The sequence below is a fragment of the Drosophila mauritiana genome, chromosome 2L (assembly GCF_004382145.1).
Source record: "Drosophila mauritiana strain mau12 chromosome 2L, ASM438214v1, whole genome shotgun sequence".
NCBI classification, from domain to species: Eukaryota; Metazoa; Arthropoda; class Insecta; order Diptera; family Drosophilidae; genus Drosophila; species Drosophila mauritiana.
This window is the reverse complement of record NC_046667.1, coordinates 12,724,293-12,750,751: the sequence shown is the minus strand read 5'-3', so window position 1 is coordinate 12,750,751 and position 26,459 is coordinate 12,724,293. Positions and strand designations below refer to the sequence as shown.

At 43.2% G+C, this 26,459-nt stretch overlaps 1 protein-coding gene across 6 annotated transcripts in view; it reads left to right on the top strand.

The window, feature by feature from the left end:
- The window catches only part of LOC117146978 (zinc finger protein 521), a 37,790-nt gene that overhangs the window by 5,442 nt on the left and 5,889 nt on the right, over positions 1 to 26,459 (top strand). For 4 of the 6 annotated variants that reach the window (XM_033314012.1, XM_033313859.1, XM_033313688.1 and 1 more), the window contains exons 2-5: positions 4,466 to 4,507; positions 22,832 to 24,505; positions 24,579 to 25,353; positions 25,667 to 26,409. In XM_033314012.1, the coding sequence (XP_033169903.1) occupies positions 22,893 to 24,505; positions 24,579 to 25,353; positions 25,667 to 26,409 (3,131 nt within the window). In that variant the 5' untranslated portion in view covers positions 4,466 to 4,507; positions 22,832 to 22,892. The remainder of the gene's footprint in view (positions 1 to 4,465; positions 4,508 to 22,831; positions 24,506 to 24,578; positions 25,354 to 25,666; positions 26,410 to 26,459) is intronic. The other 2 variants (XM_033313934.1, XM_033313776.1) reach the window with 1 other exon arrangement.

Here is a 26,459-nt window from a genome sequence, read left to right as displayed (position 1 = left end):
AGTGAACATTTTCCACTGCACAAACTTTGTTGCCAAGCTTGTTTTACTTAAATTGTATTTGTACAAGGCTTCAACACTGCCACTTTTCACCCAAACTTCCCGGAATATTGCCTTTTTCTAGCGCCCGAAAAAAGTGCCAGCTTGTAGTTTGTGCCTGCCGGTTAGTTGGTCTAACTTTTCGCCTTTTGCCTGAACCAATTTGGAGCGAAGGAGAAACATTGCAAAAATCAGGGATTTCTTAGTCATATATACCAAAATCCAGCTGCTCTATGTGTATGGTATGGAGCCCCAACAGGCAATGAACCAAAAATCTGGAGCCAATTCACATTGACCTTTGGTCCCTGTTTTGTCCGGAGGGAAACTGGCAACGGGGGTAAAGGTGGTCATAAACAAGACTTTCTAGCTGCTGAATACATGGGCATAATCTATGGCCACGTCCTTGCTGGCCTCACATATCGTTCGCTCTGGCCCGGTAGGCCTTTTGTTTAGATTCATTGCTTTTTCTGTTTGTGCTCTGGTCTCCCTCTCGCCGGGTCCTTCTTAGTTGATAATTGATGAACATTGTGAATGCTGCACTAAAGGACACCCCTGCACTAGCACATTCAGACCAAAGCTGGCCAGAGATCATCTCTGAGCACACAAATTCTCCTCCATTCGATGCCAATCCATACATATATGTATGTATGTAGATGAGACATGTCAATCGCACTGATTCAATTAAGTGAAGTGCAAGCCAACCAAACAAACAAAGGAGCACCAATACAAACAGACTCTCTGGGGGCTTAGTCCAGGCAATTGAGAGTCGACCTCCAAACAATTGTTTGCCTTTGTACCCCAATTGCGCTCACAAGTAGGCAACACAAATGCTCAGGCGGCATATTTGAAATCGAATGAAATGATGAATAATGAATAACTGCTTGGAAAGTGGATTGCTTAAAGTTGCTTGTTTTATCATAAACTAATAGTTGAAATTAATACTTATATCAACAAGAACCGACGATCTTCTCATAAAATGACACATATAATAATAAGCTGCTGCGCCCTAATTCCCTCCTTGGCTTCAACCTTCAACCCACTCAGCTGTCAACAAAGTCATTGCAGGTGTTAAGGCGTAAACGTGCACACAGAAATATATTGGTCGTGGAATGAGTGCTAAGGACTGCTGTTAACCGCTCGCAGGACCAAAATCATGTGCCAAATGCCTTCGAGCGGCAACTAAAAGTCGTAAGCAACAGGAGCAACAAAGGGAAACGTTGCGATGGGGGATGCTTTAATGATGACAGCCCAGGAAAAGGAGAAAAAATGCTCAGCTCAAAGCCAAGGACTAAAGAAATCATCGCACTTGAAATCATAGGCACACAGAAGTGAACAATCATTCGGTACTAGGCGTTCATAGTTAGGAAGTGAATGTTGGATAAAAAGGTTTATATTACGAAATTTAATGAATATAATAAAAAAATATATTATTTTCATAAAAATATTTGGCATAACATGCTCAGATGAATTCGATAGCTGTATTTTTTTCTGTGCAGTTCATTGTTTTCCCCGGTTGAGTGTTCATGTTGAATGATTGCCGACGCCTGCTGCTGACAAGTGTTGCGTGTTTTGAATATGGTTCCACATCTATTCAGAAAGTACGCCTATACTCGCTCAAGTATGTCCTTTCGACTTGTCGCCTAATGACAAAGCCAAGCGAATTTCGAGCCCTTCAAGTGCTTTGTTTGCTGGCACATAGCGATGTTGATTGGCGCTGTCGAGGGCTTTTGGCTTGTATTGAAAGTGCCCCTCAATGAGAACATATGTTTGATCTGCATATAGGCTCTTGAAGGCCATAAAACCATGAAATATAAACAATAGGATTTTAATTAAAGAATGAGGTATTAAATGTACGAAACTAAGCAATAAACTGCGATTTCGGTTGATTCAGTTCTTATCTTTAAACTTAAACGGACAGTAAATGGACAGTAAATAAACCTCACCAAAAATGCCGTGAATAAAAGATAGCTTCAGCTGGCTGAAATCCTTTTGTTGATTGACTCACCTTGGGTGCTGGCAACTTTGCCTTTTAACTGACCTGAAAGTTTGTTAATGCCATTCCCGAATGGCGATAGAATCCCGGCTGTGCAAACTGCTGCAGCTGCTGCTTAGCTTCATTTTAATTTTTAGCTGCTGTTGAAAAAAGAGCAACGAATAAAAAACTTTACCGTCAGGGCTTTTGTGCCACTTTTCATGCTGCATTGCAAATTTTTTTCAATGTTGCGAAAAGAGATTAAGGGGTGGCACAAAACTTTATAACACTCATTTCATTCAAAGTTTTCCGGCACGAAACAAAGTCGTGGACAAGTGGAGGGATTTACTGCAGTACTCTTGGGGTCATTCAATGGTTCATCAATCATGCCACGCCCTCTAATCAAAGCTTGAAGTGCCGAACAGAGGGTTCAGCTGAGGTTATGCCAGCCATATGCTGGCCGCCTAAAAGGCAGCAGCAATTTCGTTGATTAGCCTTGTGTCTGCAGGACTCTTCCACCCACACAGCCCACCTTTTCCCCTACCATTTCGGTGTTTGTTATGGCTAAACATAAACGCATATGTTATGTAATTGATACGGAATGATGACGAGGAGAGGGAAGGGAAGTTGAGGACATGCCTCAGCAGTTTGCGCAATTTTCACCTAGATGTACAAGTATCCTTCAGTCAGGATATGAAATATTTTGGTGGTTTTCAATGGTTTGTCTGCATGTTAAAGTGTTTACAAGCAGTATATCTAACATAAGTTATAAACAAAAGTTAAATGTTTTATAAAAATGTATATATACTCGAAAGTGTATTGATATTAAACGTATGTATGTTTTAAAATAAAGTTATTGATATATTTTCATATACTTTCACATATATTTTAATGGCCAATAGTGCATTTTCATGTCGACTTTTAACAGGTTTTCTTTATCATCGGCTCCTTGCTTTTTTTATGTGTGACGCTTGGTTTTTATTGCGACTTGGCCCGCCTCAAGGTAACAGGCGATGCATGAATGTGGGTATTCACACCGCAGAACACTCCCACCCACTAGGCTACTCCACCACCCCCACTTCTACACCCACCCCCATTCCCCAGCACACAAAACCTCAGCCATTCCTCAGATGGCGGCCAACACCCAAGGCAGCATCATTTGGTCCTGGCTTTATTCCCATTGCCCCGCAGCCTCCCTTTTGGCACAGGTGCACGTTGATATATGGGCTTGAGGTTGGCCCAAAAGCAGAGGGGGTGGCTGTGGCGCGGGCCAAAGTCGTTTTAGGCTTAGGTCGGTGCTGATATATGTATATGGCCACGTGGCAATCGCCAGATCCCCATGGCACACATATCTCCCTCTACTCTCGTTTATTCGGCATGAGCCACATTTGAGTTTCTAATCAAGGTAATTTTATGTTTGCCAAGCTCGCCTAATGCCAAAATTACATTTTTAGTCGCCCCGCCACCATTTCTTTGGCACTTTCCGTCTCTACCCACACAAAGTGGTTTTTTGGCTAGCACGGCGTATGCGTGATAAATGCAAGCCAACATTTGGCTTATCCTTAATGCTCCTGTGAGCGGTGGTTGTCTGTGTGTATGTATGAGTGTGAAAGTGTGACTGTGGCAAATGGCCGTTCTCTTTGAGCTGCTAATTAGGCCAACATTGTGGGAGGGAAACCAGCAAAACAACAGCAGCCAATTGTATGCCAAGACAAGCCATTAACATTAGAAGGGAGAATGGGAACGTCGGCTAAAGGGAGCGAGTGTGAGGATAATACTTTGTGGCGGGGAGCCAAACAAAAGGTCACATTTGAGGCCGCGTTTGTTGCCTTGAATTCGTGACCAAAACAGGAAAGGAACAACGTTGGTATCTTCTCCATTTTTAAGTTAGGTAACAATAACATCTATGCATGTTATTCTTAGCCCACAAATGTATGCTACTTGCGATGTTGTCCGGCATCATAATGTGTCAATGTGAGAGTGCACGACCCACTTGACAACTAAATCTCAATTTCGAATTGATGCATCCAATCAACCATTTCGCCCACCATCCATCAGTCAATCAATCAATCAGTCAAGCGACCAATAGCGCCTGCGTTTAGGGTCAAAAGGGAAGCGCTTGTCAACGATGAAAGTTCCAATAAGAGGGTGTTGGAAAATTCGCGCGTTTGTGTGTGAGTGTTTGAGGAGCTTGTGTGAATGTGGTGTGAAGTGCATCACTTAATGCATCAGCGGGCAAACGATATCTGGGCCATTGGCACTAAGTGTTTAGAACATTTCCATTTCAAGCCTGTGCTTTCATATGGCACAAACATGATGGATGAAAAAATAAACATGCAAACTACAAAATGTTATGAATCTATTTGAATATTATGGATAGTATACGATATTCTGATATTTACCATTCATGTTCTGATATACATACTTACCATATACTTCCTTGCTCTCTCTTTGCAGTTGACATGTTCAAAGGCGAGGAACACTCCTTTATACATATCGGTAAGTGGAAAATTACGTGCCCCAAATGCATGTGGGGTATGCTCTGCATTAAGGCTCATTAAAAATTTATTGCATATGCAAATTCAAAGTTTTTATTGGGGTTCGCTGGGTGGCTGCCAAAAGGCATGACCCAAAAACGCATGAAATTGAAGCTAATCAAAAATACATATTGACACCACAAGGACGCAAAATGGTAGGGACAATAACGAGAACTCAGCCATTACTAAAGCAAGAAAATGGTGTCCCATTCAAATGCAGATGCTGGCAATTTTCAAAGCAAATAAAATAAAACATGTTTGTCTGTGCTTTTCCATCTATGAGAGTGTTGGTTAAACAATTTCACATTTTTTTTTTTGAATATCTTACAAAAGTTCAACTAATTGACAGGCTCAACTTTCTAGGAACCTTTTTTTTCTGGTCTACCCTACCACATTAATCATACGCCATGTGTTACGGGCCGGCACACTCACATTGAATTATTATGGGCTCGAAGGGAAATTCGGCCCAGCACATGAAAATTTCATTAAATTTTAAGCTTGTTATTGTCAGTCTGCCTCTCAGTCTGTTATGGGTCGAAATCTGGTTTGGGTTCCGACTTTCCATGGCTGCTGTTGTTGCGATGACAAACGCCCCGAAAAGCTGTCATTAGTTGAAATCACATGTCATTGGCAGGGCGAAAGTGACCCGAGCGTGCTTGTCATAGGAACCCGAAAGAGGAGCGCAGCAAAGGGGGGTCAGAAGGTTTCACTGGGATTAGATAAGCTGACCTTTTTGGGGCAAAATATGTCAAAGTTTAATGCGACACCTGGGTAGCGTAACTCTTTGGGCTTAAGCTTAAAAATAGACTTTCTCTCAGATTTGTTATTAGAATCTTCTTTAGCTAATATTAAGTTTTACATTACATAAGTTTAACACTTAAAGAAAAGGCCCCCTTTTAAATACCATGCCCTACGCCTATGGCCCGCTGTCAAGTGTAAATCTTATGTGTCTGTGAATCGTCGCCTGTGTATGTATGTTTGAGCCTGTTGTGTTGGTGTGTGTTTGCCTGCATCTGTTGTTGTTGGGTGCTTAAATGTTTGCCTACGTGTCAGTCTTGTCATTGGCAGTTGCTCTCTCGCTCGCACCGGATGCTGCTTTATGACGGTTCATTGATATTCATTTGTGTGTGCGCCGTTATATAGAAATATCCTTGGCATGTCGAGTGTCCCTTTAACCCGTTAAGTAACTATAGTTCAAATTTTGGTCAAGGAAAATCCAGATCAAGTTCGGAAAAAATTCAATTAAAACGAGGGAAAGCGGCTAAAAGAAAGACAAAGTTCTAAAGAGACCGCAAATCGGCTTATGGTTATGAAGCGAGTTCCAAACGAAACTCAATCAAAAGTGAAGTTTGATTTCCTGCATGCGACTGTCGTCTATTTCCCTTTCCTTGCATACTTCGCTGCGACCGGGAGAAATGTTGGAGAAATGCTGGCAATTTCCAAGTGCTCAGTCAACTCTGTCTCAGTTTTCCCCGTCCATTTCCCCTTCATTCGGTCCCTTTCTTACTGCATGTCGCTTTATTTCCCAGCCTCAATCAATATGGCTTAGGCAGACTCGTTATATATTCATGTCCAGAATTTTTCCTTATTTTTTTATTTGCATGGAGCTCCAGCATGAATATGAATGAATGCGAGAATATACAACTGCAATACACATAATAACTCTAATGCGACCTTCTTCGAAATAGGATTATCCTAAATCAAAAATGCTTTATGTGCACAACTTTTATAGCCATAATTTGAGTATGGAGAATTGTATTTTATTGCGGTGATACACTTAAAGTGACTATGCTTTAATTATGTATTTTATACATTTATTATCTATTATCTTGGCTATCACTGTACACAGGCTCCATTCTTATGACAGTTTTTTCTTTTCCGGTCTCCTCCTTTTTAGCCAGCCCTTTTTCTGTTCGGCTTTTGGCACGCCAATTGAACTATCTAAATAGAAAACTCTTTCCGTATTCCTTTGCTCACCTAGCCCTTTGAGCGGAAATTCCTTTTCAAAATCCTCTCCAACAGCAGGATGGAAAAGTTCAAGTGTCGACAAACTTTAGCTTCAAAACCAAAGCAAACAAAATCTCATCAATTTTTCACTGCTCACCTTGAGGAGCCGGAAACCCAAAACAACAGCAACAAAAATTAGCAAAGTTAAGGACGAAGCGGAAATTTCGTGTGGTTAAAGAAGAGGAAAAACTGGGGATGTATTTTCCGCCACGCCCCCTTCCCGAAACCACAATGATATACATCTTCTAGGCCGGGAGCAGACACTGAGACACTTAATCCGAACGTTTACACCTCAACGCACACAACAAACACTCGAAGTGCGGGCGAAGTGGGCGTGGCCGGGGGCTATGTTACCTTCAACTCGGTGCTCACCATAAATTTGTGTATTCTACTTAATAATTAACTGGAGTTGGGGGCGTGAAAACTTTGAGGCTTTCACAACAAAAGACTCAGATACAGCTTAATAAGGATGTGGCAGCTGAAGGTCATGAGGATGCGGCGAATCAAAAGAGGTAACCATGAATGGAAAACGTGGAAATCAAAAGTAAGATTAGCCTCCTCAATCGTAAGATCGTAAGAAGGCCTGAGGCAAGAACTGCTGAAACCTGAGAGCCAGTCTCTCAATCGATTTTCTCTGCAGATTAATTGCGATTCATCGAAGCGGTATAATAAACCATTCCTGGAATCGAATTAGATGGCTTAAGACTATTCATGTATGCATTTAATTAAGCTCTGATGGGCAAGGTGATGCGATTTAATTAAGAAGTTAGAGTAAACAGCATTACTACGCTGCAAAAGTTATTAAGTTATATATGCCTTTAATTACAAGGCGATATCAAACTTATCTCCGATCATAATGCATCTTAACTTCCTTGATTGGCAGAACCAAACCAATCAAGTCGGCATCAGCAAATTCCCCATTGGAATGAATACCTTGAAACTTAACAAGTTTTCGCACCTGGAAAGTGGACTTTTCCCCATTCAATCCTGAGATATTTTTCTGTATACTCTATATTCACTTTCGTGCGGTTTTCGCTTTCTTTTGCCCGCGTCAGCAGGTTAAAGAGGGCGGGGTAAAAATTAGATGATTACAAGACAAAATGCGGCGTTGCTTTAATTGCACTTGAACCCCCAACCTTTGACTCCCATCCAACCCCTCATATTCATCCCTTTACTCACCTGGGCCGCCAGTTCAAGTTAATTTGCTCGGCGCCCGGCTCAACGATGTTCCACTTGCTCATTAATTACAGCTTAGTCCGACCCGCAGTTGGAGCCTTAATGATTCACCTGCAGATGCTGTTGGGGCTCCCACAAATATTGTTGTTATTGTTGTGCTTACACTGCAACAAAATAGCTTAGCTGCTTCTCAATAAACAAGCATTTATCATATATATATCATAATTTTGAAAAATCAGTTGATTATAAATAGAGAAGATCCATTACCAACTGTTGGAAATTAAGAAACTGAGTACAGTCCTGCCCTAAATTTAAGGATATTTTATTATTTTTATAGAATTAATTTCGTGTTACAAAGTCAAAGCGGAATGTGTTATTTTAAAATTGAAAAATATATATTTTAAAGCCTTTCTTTTGTGTATATTAAATAATCTTTTTTACTTTAACTTTTTGCGCCTTATTATTGCTTGATTTCTGGCACTTTGCTTTCCACCTTTTGCACCTTTCCCTTTTGCGGCATTTTCCGCTGCGGCTGCTCGCAAAAAGACTTTTCTTTGGCGTGGCTTTTCCGCGTTATCCTCGATGGTTTTTTACCTTTCGCCGGCTGCCGCCGCTTCTTATTAATGTATTGTAATCAAATACACTCTTACTTATCTGCGCTGGAATTTTTCGTTGATTATTTTGAGCTTTGCGTACTATCTGCTGACCCCGCCTGCCCTCGCCATTTCCCCCCACGTTGCGCATTTAATTAAGCAAATAGCAGGAAAAGTTTGTTTTTTTTTCCTTTGCGGTATTTTCCCTTTTGCTCTTTTCGGGGGTTTTTTAAGGGTGGCATTGATGTTCACTTGTTGCTTCCTTTGTGGGGTTTTTCCGGTTTATTTTTGGCCAGCGGTCGCTTTGATAGAATAATTAAGCAAAGAGTCCACGTAAATTGTTGAATGGGGAAAAAATATTTTCCAATATAAACATTCAACTCCTTCATAGATAAAACTTTAATGCATTTATTTTTTCACTTTTCACCTGCTTCTATGATTTCCTTGACAACTTTCTAGAGACAATAAGTTTCCATTATGGCTTGGTTTCCTTTCTGGTGAGCAAGTTTGTAGTTTGTCTGTATTTCTGAATATTTTTTAAAAAATATAAACCACGATTTCTTAAACTTTCGCTTCTAAATTAAAACAAACACTGGAAACTTAAACTTTGTCCTTTAATTCCACTTGAATTTGGTGCCATGGCATTGATTTCCTTTGTGCACACGTGTGTGTGTGTGTGTAGGGACCTTCAGCATCAACTTGACGCCTTTCAACTGCACTCACTTTACCAATTTGTGACTAAATTTGCACGGCTGTCGCTCGGGGGAGCAACAAAAAGAAAAAAAGGGGGAAGGAAAACTCTCTCACTCTCGTTTGCGAGTTGGAATTTAATAAGAAAATATGCTGCCAGCAACGTGACAGAAGTGGAAATGGGGAAAATCAAGAAAATCGGTAGGGAATTCCTCTTAGAGCAACTGCCAACTGGCGAAGAACCGCAAATGCAGTTTAATTTTAATCAAATTGCAGAGCAATTAACCAGCAAAATGCGTTCGGTGGAGCATCGGGAGGCATGAAGGAAATGCAGGTAAAACGCAAGGAGATGACACAATTAATAATGAATTACACGCAAAGAGGGGCGACTTGCTCGAGCCAAAATGTCAAGACTGCAACTGCGAACAAACAAGGTTGCCACTGGCAAAGACAACTTAATTAACCTCGACCTTCTCCTTACAACAACGGCAGCAACAACGCTGACAACTGGCTGACGTCACTCGACGCTTTTTAGCCACTCAATGCCGAACGGTGGACATCGTGGGCAAGCCAATTTCAATTCCAGTTGACCATCGCCGATTGCCACATTGAGACATCAGTAATAACGCAAAAGAGTGATATTTTAGTGTCATAAATTCAAAAAAGTCAAATTGGAAAAGAAAATATTTTATTTATAACAAATATATTTGTTTCTTATTGAAAAATATTTATGTACAGCTGCGTAAATATTTATAAACAGTTTTTCCATATATATATGCCTTTTTTTGAGAAAACGTAGATAATCGTATAAATAACAAATTTAATATGATAAATTTATTTTTTTATTAGCATAGTTTTTATATTTGCATTTGTTGGTAAAAAAAAGTCATTTATGGCATCACCATTAAATAAAAAAATGTAATTCACTGTTTGTTATTTTTAACACTTTTTTTCTGTGCACGTACAACTAGCAAGCTAATAGATGCGTGTTGACGCATTGCGAATTGTGCGCATGCGCGCGGTTTGAAAACCGAAAAAAAAAAGAAGCGAAGCCGGCCTCCCCGGCCCCTTCCGCCCCCTAAAAAGTCGCGCTGCATTTGCCGGCACAACGCGAAACCTGTTTGTCAGCCTCTCTCAATGTTGCACAAGTGCTGCTGCAGCTGATGTTTGTTGTGGCTTGCTGCTGCAGTTTCAAGAACCGGGTCAAGGTTGCTGCTGCTGCTGCTGCTGCAGCGCCTCGGCGATCACAGTCGACGTCGGCAGAGCGGCGCAGCTTTCGCCTTGTGCGCCTCGCATTGAAAGTCAAGTTCGCGCACACATGTGTTTGATTGACATTGGCCAACAAGCAACCATCTGGCGATCATGAGGGGATCGGCAGTTAAGACTGCACAGCCTTGCAACATGTTGCGTGCACCTCGCTGTGCTCGATCCCTCGAAAAGAATGGGAAGAGTTATGCAACTTTCAGGTTTTTGCGGCACTCAAAGCGAGACTGAAAAGGATCTTGAGAAATATTGTTGATTAATGTCATAAAATTGGGAAATCACATACGGCCTACAAAAAACAATGTTGAAAACATCGAATTACAGATAAAAGATCTTTTTAGTGTTTAAAGCAAAAAGTGTCCTTCTAGATTAAACAACACTTCGCTGATATTTTTCTTTTCAATCAAATGATTGTAATAAAAACCGTTTTTGATATTTTTCAACTTTATACCTGCAAATGTGCTATTATTTCCGACAAAGCTTTATTAAATTAAGCTTGTTATACAATTTGATTCAATATGTTTCGAATTTTATATTCGCATACAATACGTTAATGGGCTCAACAGAAATTCCACTCGAAATATTTTTATTTCGTGAAAATCCTTTCATTTTTTTCCTCTCTCTTTAATACGTTTATGCTTGATGCATTAATATTACCAATTTAATTCTCTGCCAGGTCCAAAAACCAATCAAAATGTATATATATGACTGCAATTCGATAGTGGGCAGAATTATATTAATTGCGAGATGCAATAATTAATAATATTTTAATGAAATTGTCAAGCCAAGAGCGGAAAATTAAAAAAACGAAAAATGCCGCATTAAAAGTGGCAATAAAATAAAGAAAATGCAGCTAGAGAAAGGGTAGTGGGTGGTGTGTGGAAAAGGGGGACGTTTTCCATCAGCTGCAGGCAGCAATTTAATTTTGTTTGTGGCAACATTCTCTCTCACTGATTAATGGCTAGCCACGCACAGAAGCCACCCACTCCAACCAACCAAACTCACACCCCTTTTGAGGCCGCTCAATCTGCTCCTGGCTGGGAAAACTCGAGCGCAAGTTAAGCGAAATGCTATTAATTTTCATAAGTAAATGAAAATTGATGTACGTGTGCCTTCCTGCCATTGCCCACTTTATCATGAGTCTGTCTGTATATACGCGTATATGTGCGTGTTCGTATAGGTTCAGTTATAAAAGCCTTGGCAAGTCGAACTTTTCAGTGTGCGGCACTCGAAGTGCAAGTGTTTGGCCACCCAGCGGTGGGCCTTCTATGTAGTAATTTCAGATATTGTGCCCATAATCTATATAGGTTCCAATGGTATCAACAAGCGAGCGCTGTCATTCAGCAAACACAGTTCTCAAAGTCATCGAATGCCAGACCATAACACACTAAAACAGAATTTGTATATACTATACGGACTCTGTTTATTTAGATGCACCAGAGACCCTGAAAGCTGCTGCAACTGAGATAGCAACACGATGCCAGAGAGAGACGGCAGGCGAGCGGGCAAGGAGACACGCTGCGATGAGATAGCATTGAGCAACTTGGCAGCCTCGATTGTGCACTCATCATCAGTAGTTGCTGCTGCTGCGGCGGCTGCTGTTGCTGTTGCGATTTTCTGCTGCTGCTGCTGCTCCAAAGGCAACCGCAATGCCAAGCAGCGACTCAAATGACTCAAGAAGTGAGCTCTGATAATAACTGGAACGTTGCCATGGATCTTTGATACCCTCTATGAAAGCATCTACATTATAATTTAGTGAATCCATTACACCATTATATCCACGTTAATGCTATCAATTTATTATAAGAAACACTATTAAATGTTCATGTAAACTATTATTATCGTAGAGCATTTAAAGTGCTCGTTTGGCTTTAAATGCTGTTTTCATTTTGAGTCATTAATGTTATTGTGATTTTCCAAAGCGATTCAGGCCTCCGCCGCTAAGAATAAATTATGAATCAGGCTTTAACCACAAGAGTGGATGCCAAAGTGGTTCACTCTGGTTTTGGTTTTATAATCATTGCTGTCGTTGTCGCTCTTTGTGGCTGCGAAAATCAATTGTCACAAGGCCAAAACTTTGGTTTCACCACCACTCCGTCCCCTGAATTTTCTTCTGTGCCCCTGCGTTCTGCACGCAATGCTGCTGCAGAGCCAAAACGATTTTTGCTGCTGATCTTGAACCAATTGCAAATTGCTAAAACGCAGCCAAAGCAACAACAATTGTTGTCACGGCCGGCTACAGCTACAGATACAGATACAGATACAGCCGCTGAAAACTGTTTGAGTTACATTTATAGGCATGCCATGGCATTGACTGGCATCAATAAATTAGAATTAGAATTGCACTCTCTGCGCTCTGCACTCTGCGCTCTTCTCGATTCGACCATTCAACGGCAAACGGTGCGTATGCGTAATAAACTTGAACTTGTGCGTTCTCATTGCGATTGCAGTGTGGTGTGTGCATGTGTGAATCGTATATTCTTTGCGCCATATCACACTTCTCCGTGCCATATTTGCACATTGCGCATACGCAGCGTTGACCTCGTCTCGGACAATGCAACTAATTAGCGATTGCAGGCAGATAAACAAGCGAGAGTGTGTGTGCGTCCGTCTGACTGTGGACAATTGTTTGATTATCAATTAGTTTCGTACAGGCCCAAGTGGCTGACCTTACCAGGCAGATAGTAGTAGATAGCCGAGGTGTCGGAGTCTCAGCCCGTAAACACCGCGCACTCCTTATCTCCTCAATCCCTGGCTGGAACAAATAGACCAATGTCAAATGCTAAATATCTCACAGCACACGGTCATTCAAATTTGCATTTGTCTTTTTATCTCTTCCACTCTGTGTTTTTCTCTCTTCGAGTCTGGGAAAAGAGATTGTGGCTCATCACTTTCAGTGTGTCATCGGCTGATCGTAGTGTGTGTTTCATTTAAAATGCAGAAATATTACAGTTATAAATATTATATTATAGAGTTCAAATGCTTAAAAAAATTCTGAACTTATTAATCACCACACTTAGAATTCGAGGATCTTGTGTTTCACTTTCAAAATGATTCAGAAAGTGAAGTTCCACAATCATGTACTTTACTTTGATCTAAGAAAACCTTTTAGTACAAAATGAAAGCGACTGTGATTTTCTGTGAATTTTCATACAACCTAAGCGGCCCCAAAATCACGCTGATCAAAGAAAAAACCGAAATAAAAATAAACTAAGCTGGGTGGAAATATTATCAGAAAAGGGGGAAAAATGGGCATATCTCGCTTTTCTTTTTCGAAGACATAAAAAAAGATGTGAACAGCGGTATATATCTGAAAATCTGAAAATACATTATACAATACATTTCTTATTCGACTGTGCAATAATGTTATCAAAAATATGCAAATTTCACTGCCACGCCCTTCGTCTGCGACATAATTAAAGAGTGAACCATAAATTTGCTTAAAGCAAAAGCGATGCATAAATTGTTTCTCTGCTTTTGTGAAAATAATTGCAATTTATGACAGTTTTGTGGCATATCGACGCGTGGCATCGGCGACGTTGTCGCTGTTGCTCCATAAATTTTAACCACACTCGCCACTCGACTCGGCTCGAAGAATATTTAATAAACAAAACTTGCGCTAATCGTTAAATTATGATTAATGTGCCGACAACAAACAATAAACTTGGCCGCCCAAGAACACCAAAAACGTGCATATGAACCGTGGGCGACAGCATCGAACGTGCCTAACAAAATCCCAGACAAGAAGGCCAAAACACTAAAGACCAAAAACCAAAAGACCAAAAACCAAAAGACCAAGATGGTATGGAATATAGAACCCAAAAGTCGAGTCCTTGAAGGCGAGTCGTGTGTGCTAAAATATGCGCCGCCATGAACTCAGCCGGCCAACAAACATGGAAACTTGGCAGGCATTACGTGATAATATGTGACGAAGTGAATAATTAGGGGTGATGTGCTAAATAGCAAGACGGCACTGTTGATGATTAAAGGCGGCTGGAAATGCGGGTAGAAAGCTAATGAATTTATGGAGTGCAAGTTTAACGAAGGCTGTTCCATATGTTAACATTAAGAAAGAGGAAAAACGGAATAGTATATCGAAATTAAAGCATACCTGTTAAAGCTTAGAAAGATATGAAATTTATTCATTTAAAAAAAAACTATAAATGAGAATTAAGTTAAAAGTAGTTGACTTAATTCGTTTAAAGCTTATTAGTGAGCATTTTTATTTAGTTCTGGCTTAAGTTTCCGCACCTTGGATTATACTAAGTAAGCAGACCACCAAGTTTCTTGCTACCTTTCGCCGCAGAATAAAACCTTTTGCAATCTGCCACACCACTGCATAATTTTCATCCGGCCTTGGTCTTGTTTTTTTTCGCCCAATTCATTGGCCATGTCACCGTCTGGGCCAACTTGCCTTTAAGCCACGCCTCTTTTGCATAATTGAAGACGGCTTTTGCTGCTTCTGCTGCTGCTGCTGCCTTTCGTTTTTTCTTTTTCCTTTTTAGAGCCAATGGGGTATTTTGGCTTAGCTCTGCTCTGAACTTGCCTAGACCGAAGTCAGCTTATTAAATATTAAAGTCCCGACTGGGGACCGCTAAATCCTGCGGCTGTCAAGGTGCCGCAAAAACTCAGCTCAAAAGCCTGTCACACATCCTGCCGAGCTGGGCGGAAAGTGGGTGGTGTTGGGTGGGGGAATAGGTGTTACCTGCCACCTGCAGCCGAATTCAATTTCTTGTCGTTCGCTTAGTGCCTCTGCCATCTTGTCAAAGCCAAAACTCAGTTGCAAGTCGTTGGGGGAAAAACTGCGAAAAAGGAAAAATCCGGAGCAAAACCATGGCAGAAAAAGTGGAAAGTGAATGAAAAAAATCAACTACTAAAAGTATTATTATTGTTGGTTGCACCTGGAGGTGGTTTACTTTGTCACGGATATGTTTTCTTTAGACTTACCATGTCAGACCCGACTTTATATATCCCTATTGCTGTGTGTGCATGCTTTGCGTGTGTGTGTGTGCTGAAACATGCCGGAAGTTAAATAGGAAATTTTATATGCTTTTATAACTGTGCACGTGTCTACAAGTGGCGAGCTCCCAGTTGCTGGCTGCAGCCAAAGCAAAGAGTTCTTAACTACATGGTATATGTACACGCACAGCAGCGGGCATGGTTATAGCACTTGAGATGGCAGTTAGCAAATGAATTTATGGTAAACACACAAATATGTTAGTATTTTTAGAGCGCTTAACGTCTGTAACTTTGAAATTGTAATGACAGCATATTCTTTAAATGGAGCTTATGTTTGAGCTCTGAATTTATTATTGCTCCTGCAATTGTCTTGCATTTGAGTGTGTGGAACTGTGTGTGTTACCTTGCGGCAAGTTGCTCGTTTGATGAAGTACCGCTCTTGGTTGCGGCTGCGGCTTTGACTGCAACTTGCAGCAACTTTGAGGCGAGCGTGTGCATCCTGCCTCCTTGCCGCACATACCACAGGAAAAAAGTATGAAAGTAAAATACACGTGTATGCGTGTTTTACCCCTTTGAGAACCAATCGAATTTGCGTGTGAAGTCATGGTTTGTTTCCCTAAAAAATAGGCTATGAAATATAAATGAAATATTGCCAATTCGATTTTTGACAACAGGCATCTGAGTTATATGGATATATATAGCACATTCGAATGAAAAAGCTATTGACTTATTGATGGTGATGATTTGGCCTTAACATAAAGAATTTATTTGCTCACCATTTTCATTGTTTATGACTGATATTTCATTTCAGCCCTTCCTTTGCCAGTTTTGGGCTATGATACAATACATAAATATCATTTGTTCTTAAAGGGCCAAGAAGATATATGAATATCGATATAAAGTAGCTTGAAAAATGAAATGAACTCTGCACTCTCTTAACCAATCGAAATTACCCAACTTTTAAACAATACGACTTTAACTTTCCCATGTCAGTGTCGGGTCAAGCAAACAAACTGCAACAAATTACTTTTCATTTTTCCTCTTTTTGATTACTGCAAAAAACCTGAACCCCCGAACAATGTTGTGTGCATTTGTGCGGCTTCATTACACCTCCTTGGCAGAATCCCTCGCCCACATTGCCTCATGCACTGACCAAGCAACACTTTTTGCAACCACATCGCCATGGATGGAGGTCTCTGTGTACCCATAGGATTGCAGATGGAAAAACTTCAAGCTCCACATGCGGCACTCGAGGAACTTTCTCTTCACTCTGTGGGCGAAATTGAGCTGCTTCATTTAGCTGGGTGGAAAAGAGCCGAGCTGCAGGATACAAGTGCAGCTCCATCGGGGCAACAGGCAAACAAACAAGTCGAGTTTTTGGCTAGACACGGACTTAAACACACCCATCTTCCCACATATCCGAAAAACACTCTTCAACGCTTCCGTGGCCGAGTGTTTGATTAGAAAAGTTTACCGAGAAGTTGCTTAAAAGATTTGTGTCAGTACAAACTGCAGTTTAACTACTACTCTCCCATCTGGTCAATATTTGGCGTAGAAACGTGAGCTTGTTGAGCATGTCCTGTTCATAAATGCAGTAAAAATCTGAGGAATTAACTGAAGGCACAAAAATGTGCCACATTTATCACAAGCCTATGGTTAGTGCAGAATGGTTAGGAAAACCATACAGGACCCGTCTCAATGGCAGGCTTAAATGTCAAGTGTCCGTGTCTGATGCTGGCCGTGGATGCTTCCTGTCCTTCCGGGCTTGCATGTCCTTCCAACCCGTTGCTCTGACCTCTCTTTCCCTTTTTTGTGTGCACATGGAAAAATAATGTCAATTTTTCGTATAGAAGAAGGCTTGGCAGCGAAACATACAAGTTTCCTTCTATTCCATTTTAACCAGTTCTAATGTTTAATAATTTGCAGTGCAGAGGGAATAAAAATGCATGACCGCAACACATTTCTCAACTGGGGCGCCCCTCCTCCACGTTGTATCCTTTTGCCTTAAAAGTGTTAAAATGTTGATTGTCCTTTTTTGTCGGCGCCTTATGCGTCCGTCTGTGTGTGTGTGCGTATCTGCGGGTGCGTTTGCCTGTTTGTGTGTGTGTGTCTGGCTGCCACAGTCTGCGTGTTAAGTGTTTGTGCTTTGCAACGCCTTTAGTTGGATTCTCTTTCCGGCCACCACCCGCTCCCCTTGTGTCTGCGTCTCGTGCGTGTCACAAATAAATTTTTAAGTAGCATTTGTGTTGATTGCCCTGAAAAAGGACACGGAACAGTGGCACAGCCCTCAGCCCAAGGACCAAAACGAAGCCATCCCAAAAACCGAACCCATGCTGAAACGGAACCCGCATAGCAGCTCGTCTCATTTTACGGTTTCGACTTAGGCGCCTCGACAACTGCCGCCCGGCTGAAGTGCGCTTGATTTCCACATTATTTTCCCCCGATACCTTTCCTTTTTGTCCGTCAGCTTTTCTTTTCAAGTGGATCTCGTTCTTCTGCCTGGTTAACAAATTAAGTGCGGTAAAATGTCATTCGGATTGCCACAAATTAAAATGGTGTAAATGGAGATGTTGTCTTGCCTTTTAACAGGTATTGTGGTTTACACCGATTGGCTTTGCTTGCGGAATTGAAAAACAGTTAAATAAGTTATGAATAAGTTAATAAGATGTTCAGGCTTAGAACGAAATTTAAGACAATACATTATTAAATTTTCTTAAATTCTTTTCTTTTCTGAAAAAATATATTTTTTAGTTTATGTCTTTCGAAATTATAAAAAAACCCTGCTGAGCTCCAAAATCTATTTTTTAACTAACCGAATCTGCTTAACATCCTTCGATTTTCTCTGTTGCCTTACATTCACAAAGAGAGGGGTTTATCTCTCTCTTTTGTTCTGCATCTCTTAGAGCTTCTCTTCACGAAAATTCCAACTGTTATCCTTTAACAGTCTTGCATCTGCAGAACAAGAGAGGCCAACTTACCAACAGCATCCGTAGTTGAGGCAGCACCAACAGCAGCATCCTATTCACAGAATTTTCCCTGTGAAAATCCAACCACGGCGGTCACTTCTTCAGTTGTTGTTGGACCGCTAGACCGACTCGTTGTGTGACCGCTGCGAAATAATCGCGAAAAAGACATTGGCAAAGAGAGAGAGAGGGAAATAAAAGAGCGCTAAAAAGAGAGACGTTTTTTTTGTTGTTCCTGTTTCGTTTAAAAAAAAGAAAATCTTTCTGTTAAATCCGACGACAGGCGAACCAAGTGTAAGTGTGTGTGTGTGTAGCTGTGTGCGAGCAGACAATGCAAACGGGGCGCATTAGCAACGTTGTCCTGCCATTTTTGTGCTGCCTATTAATTTGCATGTGCGCGGTTTCATAGATGTCTCTCAGATTTTTACCACCTCGTGGTTTTTCTTTTCGCCATTTTTATATGCACTCTATAGGCTGTTTTTTACCCATTTATTATTACAAACTGATGCTCTCGAAGCATATGTTTGTTTATAATTTAATTTCGGCCTCTACTTTTTAAACCCAAATATTTCCTGCTGTTAGAGGAACGTATATAGCTGGAAAAAAGTATGAGTTGCGGATGGACAACATGGCGTATGAGTGTCAAGAGGTGAAACTGACAACTTCGCGTCATGTTTATGTATGAAGGAACAGGGCGACTTGTGGGCGGATCTCATCAAATCGGGCGACCACGGAAATATATTCACACATTCGTAGCCAGAGGGCACAGCAGGTGACTGTCAACATATGCCAGCATATGCTCGTACCAACGCCCCTAGTAATTCCCAAATGAGGAAAAAAGCCAACGAAAAATGCGGACTTTTCGTAGCACTTTGATAAATACTTAATTTAGATTTCACAGCACATTACGGCCACTCAACTGAAATGTAAAACGGAAGTGGAAAGTCCGGCGACTTCCGGTCAACTTTTTTTCCGCGACAAAAAAAATTGAAAATGCCAAAGTGCTCGAATATCTTAGCAGGCAAGGTTTCGACCTTGGTATTTGTCTAGGAGAATAGGGAAAAGAGAGCTGGAAATAAGAAAATACAGTTTTACTTTATGCCGTCTCATCAGTGTGCGTGTGCTAGGGACAACTCAATAGGTGTGTGTGTGGGTGACTTTCAGCAAATGGATTTCTACGTGACAAATCTTTATTTAATTTCAAAAATGCGAAATAAACTTTGACGTCTGTTGAGATTTATGTGAAGGCAATATAAATGCGTCGGCCCCGTTGATCCTTAAGGATGTCGAGGAAGTGGAGTGGCTGACTGTTTTGTAAAAGTTTTGACTGCCTCGACGTTTTAGTTTTAGCAACAGAATCTTTAAGTAATAACACCCAGACCAAGAATGGCAAAAACTTTTCCGCCCCTCATCAACTTTATTTAGCGCGACGGGGAAGTGGCAAAAATCTGGATAACTTGCTTTTAAACTTAAACGTAGGCAATTCGAATATAAATTTTTAAAGCAGCAAATTGTGTTTAAGAAGGCAATATTCCAAAACGCTCTTAATTATAAACTTGCCGATTACTCGCAGCTACATCGCATTTTTACGATGGCTGTTATAACGTTTTCAAAGGCAATTCGCACAGCAGTAAACGGGGGCGATAACTTCCTCTCGAAAGGATCATGAAATTAAAACGAAATGGCCAGCATGAAGAGCATCGAAAGCGTTAGTTGCCATCGAATAAACAAATTGATGATGAATAAACATTTTGTCGACCGTTCTGGAGACCTTTCTCCCTCTGGCGCATTTCTTATTTACTTCACTGCAGTTTGCAGTTAATTTGTAGCAACAACACAGCTTCCGTTCTCCCATTTCCTGTCGCTCCACTTCCCTTTCCGGTTGCCCGTGCTCCTGCTGCTCCGCAAGCAAATGACCAAACAAGGAAATTGGCTACCCGAACGCCACTTGGTCCACAGAAACTTAACGATTGCAGTGCCAATTAAGCTTCGAAAATTCGAACCGAAAATTCAGGACATTTATGTCGGTGTAATGAACAAATTATGCAACTTTTACATTTTACAAGGCTGACGAATGAAGCAATTAGGGAAGTGAATCCAGTTTAAAGTACTAATTTCATTAAAGATGGTAATATTCAAATTTTTGTGCGAAATTAAAACCCAGATAGATAGAATCTTCCAAAACATATTTATTTAAAGTAACAAAAGCGCTAAGTCTGTGCGGTTGTTAATTAAAGTGACAAAAAGCTAAAAAGCTGAAACGTTTTAGGACTCTGGGCCTGCAAACCATCAATCAAACCGCCAACGCTCAACAGTTTTTAATGCAGCCGCTGAAAAAAAGGCGTAGTCCTGTCGCCTCATTATCACCAAAAAAACAGAACAGAAACAGACCGAAAAGGCGGAAAAGAAGTCTTAGAGCGTCAAACCGGTTGGTAAGGGGGGATTGGGTTGCGGGAAAGGGTGGAGGATAACCGGGATAACCGAGCACTGCCAGGACAACGGGCTAAGCCCACAGCAAGATTAATTAAGTCCGCGTAGGCTGCAACAGCAGCAAGAAAAACAACAACAACAAGAAGAGCAAACAATGGCAACAGCTTGGGAACGCCAAGTGCGTACGCCAGCCCCTTTCACCCAGCACATCCTTGCCTCATCCTTCGTAGCATACTTTTTGGCGTCGCGTGAGAAATTAAAATTTCAAAGCAAAACGTGTTGCCGCATAAGCAGGTTGTGTGTCTGTGCCTGTGTGTGTGTGTATATAAGCGTATTTACACAGCCAAGAACAACAATAACAATAGGGCAACAACAACTGAAAACTGAGGAGAAAAAAGAAAACATCAAAAATAAGGAAAACAAAACGTAAACAAAGGCAAATAAGCAGGAAGCAGCTCGTCGACGTATTTTCTCCAGTGCCTTCCGTAATAAGCGCGGTGTCAACAATGCATAAGTATGAGGCGATCCTGTCCAGAACGAGGGCTACCAGAAACCGTGACTAAGTCGTATGCTGAACTCAATTTTAAAAACCTTAGTACTTTAAAGTGAATTTGGATATTGAAGCTCTTTGAAGCATAAAAATGGAATAACATTTATTATGTATTTAAAATACCTTCTTTCGAAATGAATCCTTCTACCGTGGAAGAAGTGCATACACCATGTATGCTAAACAGATTACAGCTCACCTGGCCGAGCCCAGGTTAAATGAATATGGAGTGTGTCCTTCCGTCCAGTGATCGTTAACAGTGACTGTTGTGCATGTTGTCCTGCCAGCCCTGCAGCCACCCAACCACCCACACGAACGCACATACACACACGCACATCCCCTCCTCTCTCTCTCGTGTTGTTAATGAGTTCCGCCTTGACGCTGATGAGGATGTAGGATGAAGGATGCTGGGAGGATGATGAGCTTGTTGCTCTGCGACAATAAACGTGTTGAATGTCAAGAGTACACAGCCTACACGAGTGTGTGTGTGTGCACGTATATGTTTATCTTAATGTATTTTCGCGCCATCTCTTTTTATAATTAAATATGTTACTTAAATGATGGCACCAGAGAGATGCTCCATCAAATTGTTTCTTCCTTTTTCGATGGTCCTCCTCTAAGCCAAAACACAATTGCGGTTGCTGTGCGGAAAGGACTTTCGCACACACACACACACACCCATGTGTATTGCGGGTGGGCAATAAAAAACGCTTAAAAAGCAAAATTACCGCATTTGATAAAAACGACACCCCAAGGATTAGCCGCAAGTGGGGAAAGCGCCCACGTATTTCCTCCCTTCCTGTGCACTCATGCAAACGGTGGCTCCACTTGGAAAAAAAAAGGTTGACCTTCATTGGATCCCGACCCTTTATGAGTATGTGTGTGTGCTTGTGTGGGAGCATTGAAATTTTCCAGCTCTCTTACTCGGACTCATCCTCCGTTTCCCTTTTTCAACTTGGCCAACTCCAATTAGCCCCAAAATGGATTTGTGTTACGCACAAACTACAATACGCTTACCTCTGAGATTTGAGGCGACTCTTTGGGTTCGTTTTCCCTGTCAAAACTCTCGAATGATTTTCCATTTTCCGTTGCCCAATTTCCCCGACTTTCTGTTGATTTTACGCTACTTTGTCGCATTTTCGGCGGACAGAAAACATTTCATTTTAATATCCTGCCAAGCAAGTTGGGAAAAGCGAACCAACTTTTGCTGATAAAGGTTGCCCGGAGCGGGGGATGTTGGCGTTTCGAGGGGAAAATGCTGAAATATTTATGAGACTGACACACACAGAAACAGGCGGCGATTCATGTGTGCCTGTGTTAATGTATGTGTAATGAGTTGGGCAAGTGTTGAAATCTGCATTTAAGACATCCTTTGTATCGCATATGGGATTTCATTTCCTCTGTCCTTTTTTTCCAGTTTGATGCCCAAGAATACGATAGTGGTAGTATAAAGAACTGGCGGATTATTTAACATGGGTTTCTTAATAATTTGCCTTTAACTGATGCTTAAAATGGGTCATCTCAACTTAAAGAGTTAAATAGAGTTTCACCATATTGAATAAAGGGAGCAAACATTCCGTCATGGTGTAGCTGCCATGTGGCTTAAATGAGATTACTTTCAACCACATCTAACTCGATTACAATTCCCCCTCTTGCAGCTAACCACTAGCCAGTCTTGAGGGAGTTGCCAGGACAGAAGACCATCAGACCGGGAGCAACATGGACCTGCCCTCAATGGTGCAGCGTTCAGGAGACACGCTCATCGTGCGCAGCGTGGTCAGCGGCAATCAGCTGTATACGGAGCAGGGTGTTCATCAACCCACCAGCGGGAACACGGGACACATGACGAGCAACTCGACCAGCAATACGCCAGCCGCACAGGCGGGCTCATCCCTACTGGAGCGACATGTGGAGCGCTTCCGGCTGCAGCAGTTGCTGCAACAACAGCGCCAAGCGGCAGCTGCAGTTGCCGTCGTGAACAGCGTGCAGCAGCAGCAGCAACAGCAGCCACAGCAGGTCGCCATTGGCATGGATGCCAAGGAGGAAGGCTTGCCGCAGTGCAAGATCAAGCGGAACTATAGCTGCAACCACTGTGCGTACTTCACACAGAATCCGCGCTACCACCTGACCCACTTGCGCGACGTGCACGGCGAGAAGATAGTGATCAACAAGTGCAAGCTGTGCCTGTACGCCTCACGACATTTCCAGAAGCTGGTGCGGCACATGAAGATGGTGCACGGCTGCACGGACGGCATTCCCAGTGGTCATGGTCAGGCCAGAGGCAAGAGGGGCATGAGCCGGGAGGCACGCAAGCGGCGACTGGAGGAGAGCGTGGGTGTGATGGGTGGCCAATCCCTGACAGTCACCGTACCGGATGTGCCCACACTGGAGCAAGTGAAGCGGGAGCTGCTCCTGCAGGAGGAGAAGCTGCAGCGGGACATTCAGGCCTTCAACCAGCGACAGCGCGAGGAGCAGCAGCGCGAACAGCAGCGGGAACTGGAACTGGTGGCCACCAGTGCGTATGAGCGACAAATGCAAGTCCTTCGCGACTACGAGCGTCAGTCGCCCGCCGAGCCACCAACTCCTTCGCCCACCAGTGGCTCGGCAACGCCACCCTCCAACGGGGAGGAGCCCCAGAACCGGCTGCTCAAGTGCAGCGCCTGCGAGTTCACCACCCTCTATCGAACCCAACTGCGAGCCCACGAGCTGGCCGAGCACGGCAAGACCAAGTTTTTCCGCTGCGACAAGTGCAGCTATGTGACCCACATCAAGGCGCGCTTCAGCAAGCACGTCAAGTACCACTCCATGCCGATGATCAAGTGCGTCACCTGCGACTTCCGCACGCCCTACAAATGGAATCTGGACAGGCACATGAAGAATCACGGCGGGGCGGGAGCCTTTAAATGCGCCGCCTGCGACTTTACCGCCGACATCAAGCAATCGCTGACGGTCCACGAGATGAACCACCATGTGCCGCCGGTGGGCAATGCTGGCTCCATTTGGCCAAGACGCCAGAATAAAGTCGGAGCGAGCGAGATGTGCGAGGATTTCCTCAGCGATTCAGCCGAGCTGGAGGATCAATATAACAACAACAATGTCGATGACGAACTGGACGGCGTCGAGGATGCCGACGACGCAATGAGCGGAGGGGAGGAGCAGCCGATGCACCTCCATCACTACGGCAAACGGAGCAAGTTCGACGATGAGGAGGAGCCCACAGATCTCTCGCAGAAGGGCGGATGCTCCTCGGACACCTCCAGTGTGGGCACGCCCACGCCGAGGGCACAGCGAACCATGCCCAATCTCATACCGATCAGCAAGGGGGCCAAAGAGTAAGTATCTTAAGACCACCCATCACCGAAGATCACCAAACAATCCTAATCACAATTCTTTCCTTCTTCTCAGCGTATTAAACCTTTCGAAGGAGACGAATGCCTCGCGCAGTTCCCTAACGGAGATTGCCTCCATGTTCTTCAATGAGAAACAGATCTCGGAGATGCTTGACAAGTCGGATGTGCCACAATTGTCGCCGGCAACGACGGTGGCCTCTCAGAACTCGACGCGCAGCCAAATGACCAAGAAGTCCAGCTTCATGGACAAACTGAAGACGGGGGCGCAGCACGAGAATCTGGTATGCCAGTGCGGTCATGTGGCCAAGTGCCTTTCGGAGTCGATCATCCACGGCAAGAGCTGTCACGCCTCGGCGGTGATCATCGACGAGGATGATGCTGGACTGCACGAGGACGATGCCGACGATCGGCTGGAGATCGATGAGGACGACGAGGATCATCACTCCCATTCGGCACTGAATCTCAGTGTGACGGGATCGACTCGTTGCCAGCACTGCCGGCACCGCTGCAAGTCCTCCACGGATCTGATGCACCATCTGAAGCAGTGCGTCGAGGCGATCCGTTGCGCTAACGAGATGTACGACTCGAATTCCGGCGAGAGTGGCGGTCGGCGCCCGGACTCGCAGAGCCTCCAGCAGCAGGCGGCCGTCCAGCAGCAGCGGGTGTGCATCTGGAACAAGGCCACCAAGGAGATTGTTGCCGCAGCCGCCGCATCCATGCAGCAGGAGAAGAACAATCACAACCTGGTCAAGTCCCCAACCGGAAGTCAGGCGGCCAGCAACGAGGAAAACAGCTACTACGGCGTAGAAACGGCACCCGGATACGGCGAGGTAAGTCCGGAGTCCACTTAGCACAGTTCCCCCGAGAAGTTTCTTTATGTATTTATTGGAAAATTAAAAAAAAATGTTAAATTTAAAGTTTTTATTAAATTTTTTGATGAAAAGACTTTATTTTAATAGGACTTTTTTCATTGGGATAAGATGATTTCTTCAAAGAAGATTAGTTAGGAGATTCAACTGCAAGGATTAGAATCTCAACTGTTTTGTTTCCTTAGTTTCTTAGGGTATCATTTTGTTGAATCCCCTGACCCAGCACGAGCATATGCCACGTCAAAATGAAATTTGACTCTTTCACGCACTGCAGGTAACCAAAAAGATGACACCGGAGGAAGAGGCAGCCAACTCCTCGCTGAAGAAGGTGTACAAGTGTCCGCACTGCAGCTTCTGGGCCTCCACGGCGTCCCGCTTCCACGTCCACATCGTGGGCCATCTGAACAAGAAGCCCTTTGAGTGCTCCCTCTGCTCGTACCGCTCCAACTGGCGCTGGGACATCACCAAGCACATCCGATTGAAGACGATCCGCGATCCCTCGCACAAGACGGCCAAGGTTCTGATGAACGACGAGACGGGCCGTAGGAACTACACCAAGTACAACAAATACATTACCCTGATGAAGGTAACCGAGGAGGATGGTGATCCCAAACTGATGAAGTCCGGCGAGATGACGCCGAACCAGGTGGCCTCGTTGGCCTTCCTCAAGGACTATGCCAAGGTCGGCTCGGTTTCCGGGCAGGATATCACATTGGAACCAGTGCTTCCCAACAAACCCAATGTACTGGACGATGCCCATTTGGCGGACAACCTAATACGGATTCCCTTGCTGGCCACCATGATGAATGCCGCCATGGCGCAACAGCAACACCAGCAGCAGCAGCAGAAGGAGCACCAGTCCACGATGATCACGCCCTCTGTGACCATTTCCCCGGTGAAGCGATCCAATCAGGCATCCGTGATGCAGGGCAAGCCCAGCGACGACCTGATCACCGAGGTGCACCAGGAGGGCAATGAGAAGAGGACCGTCTATCGGTGCCGCAAGTGTAACTTCGGGTGAGTTCCGGAAAGGGGGAAAGCCAATATTTTAATGTACTGATGTTTTA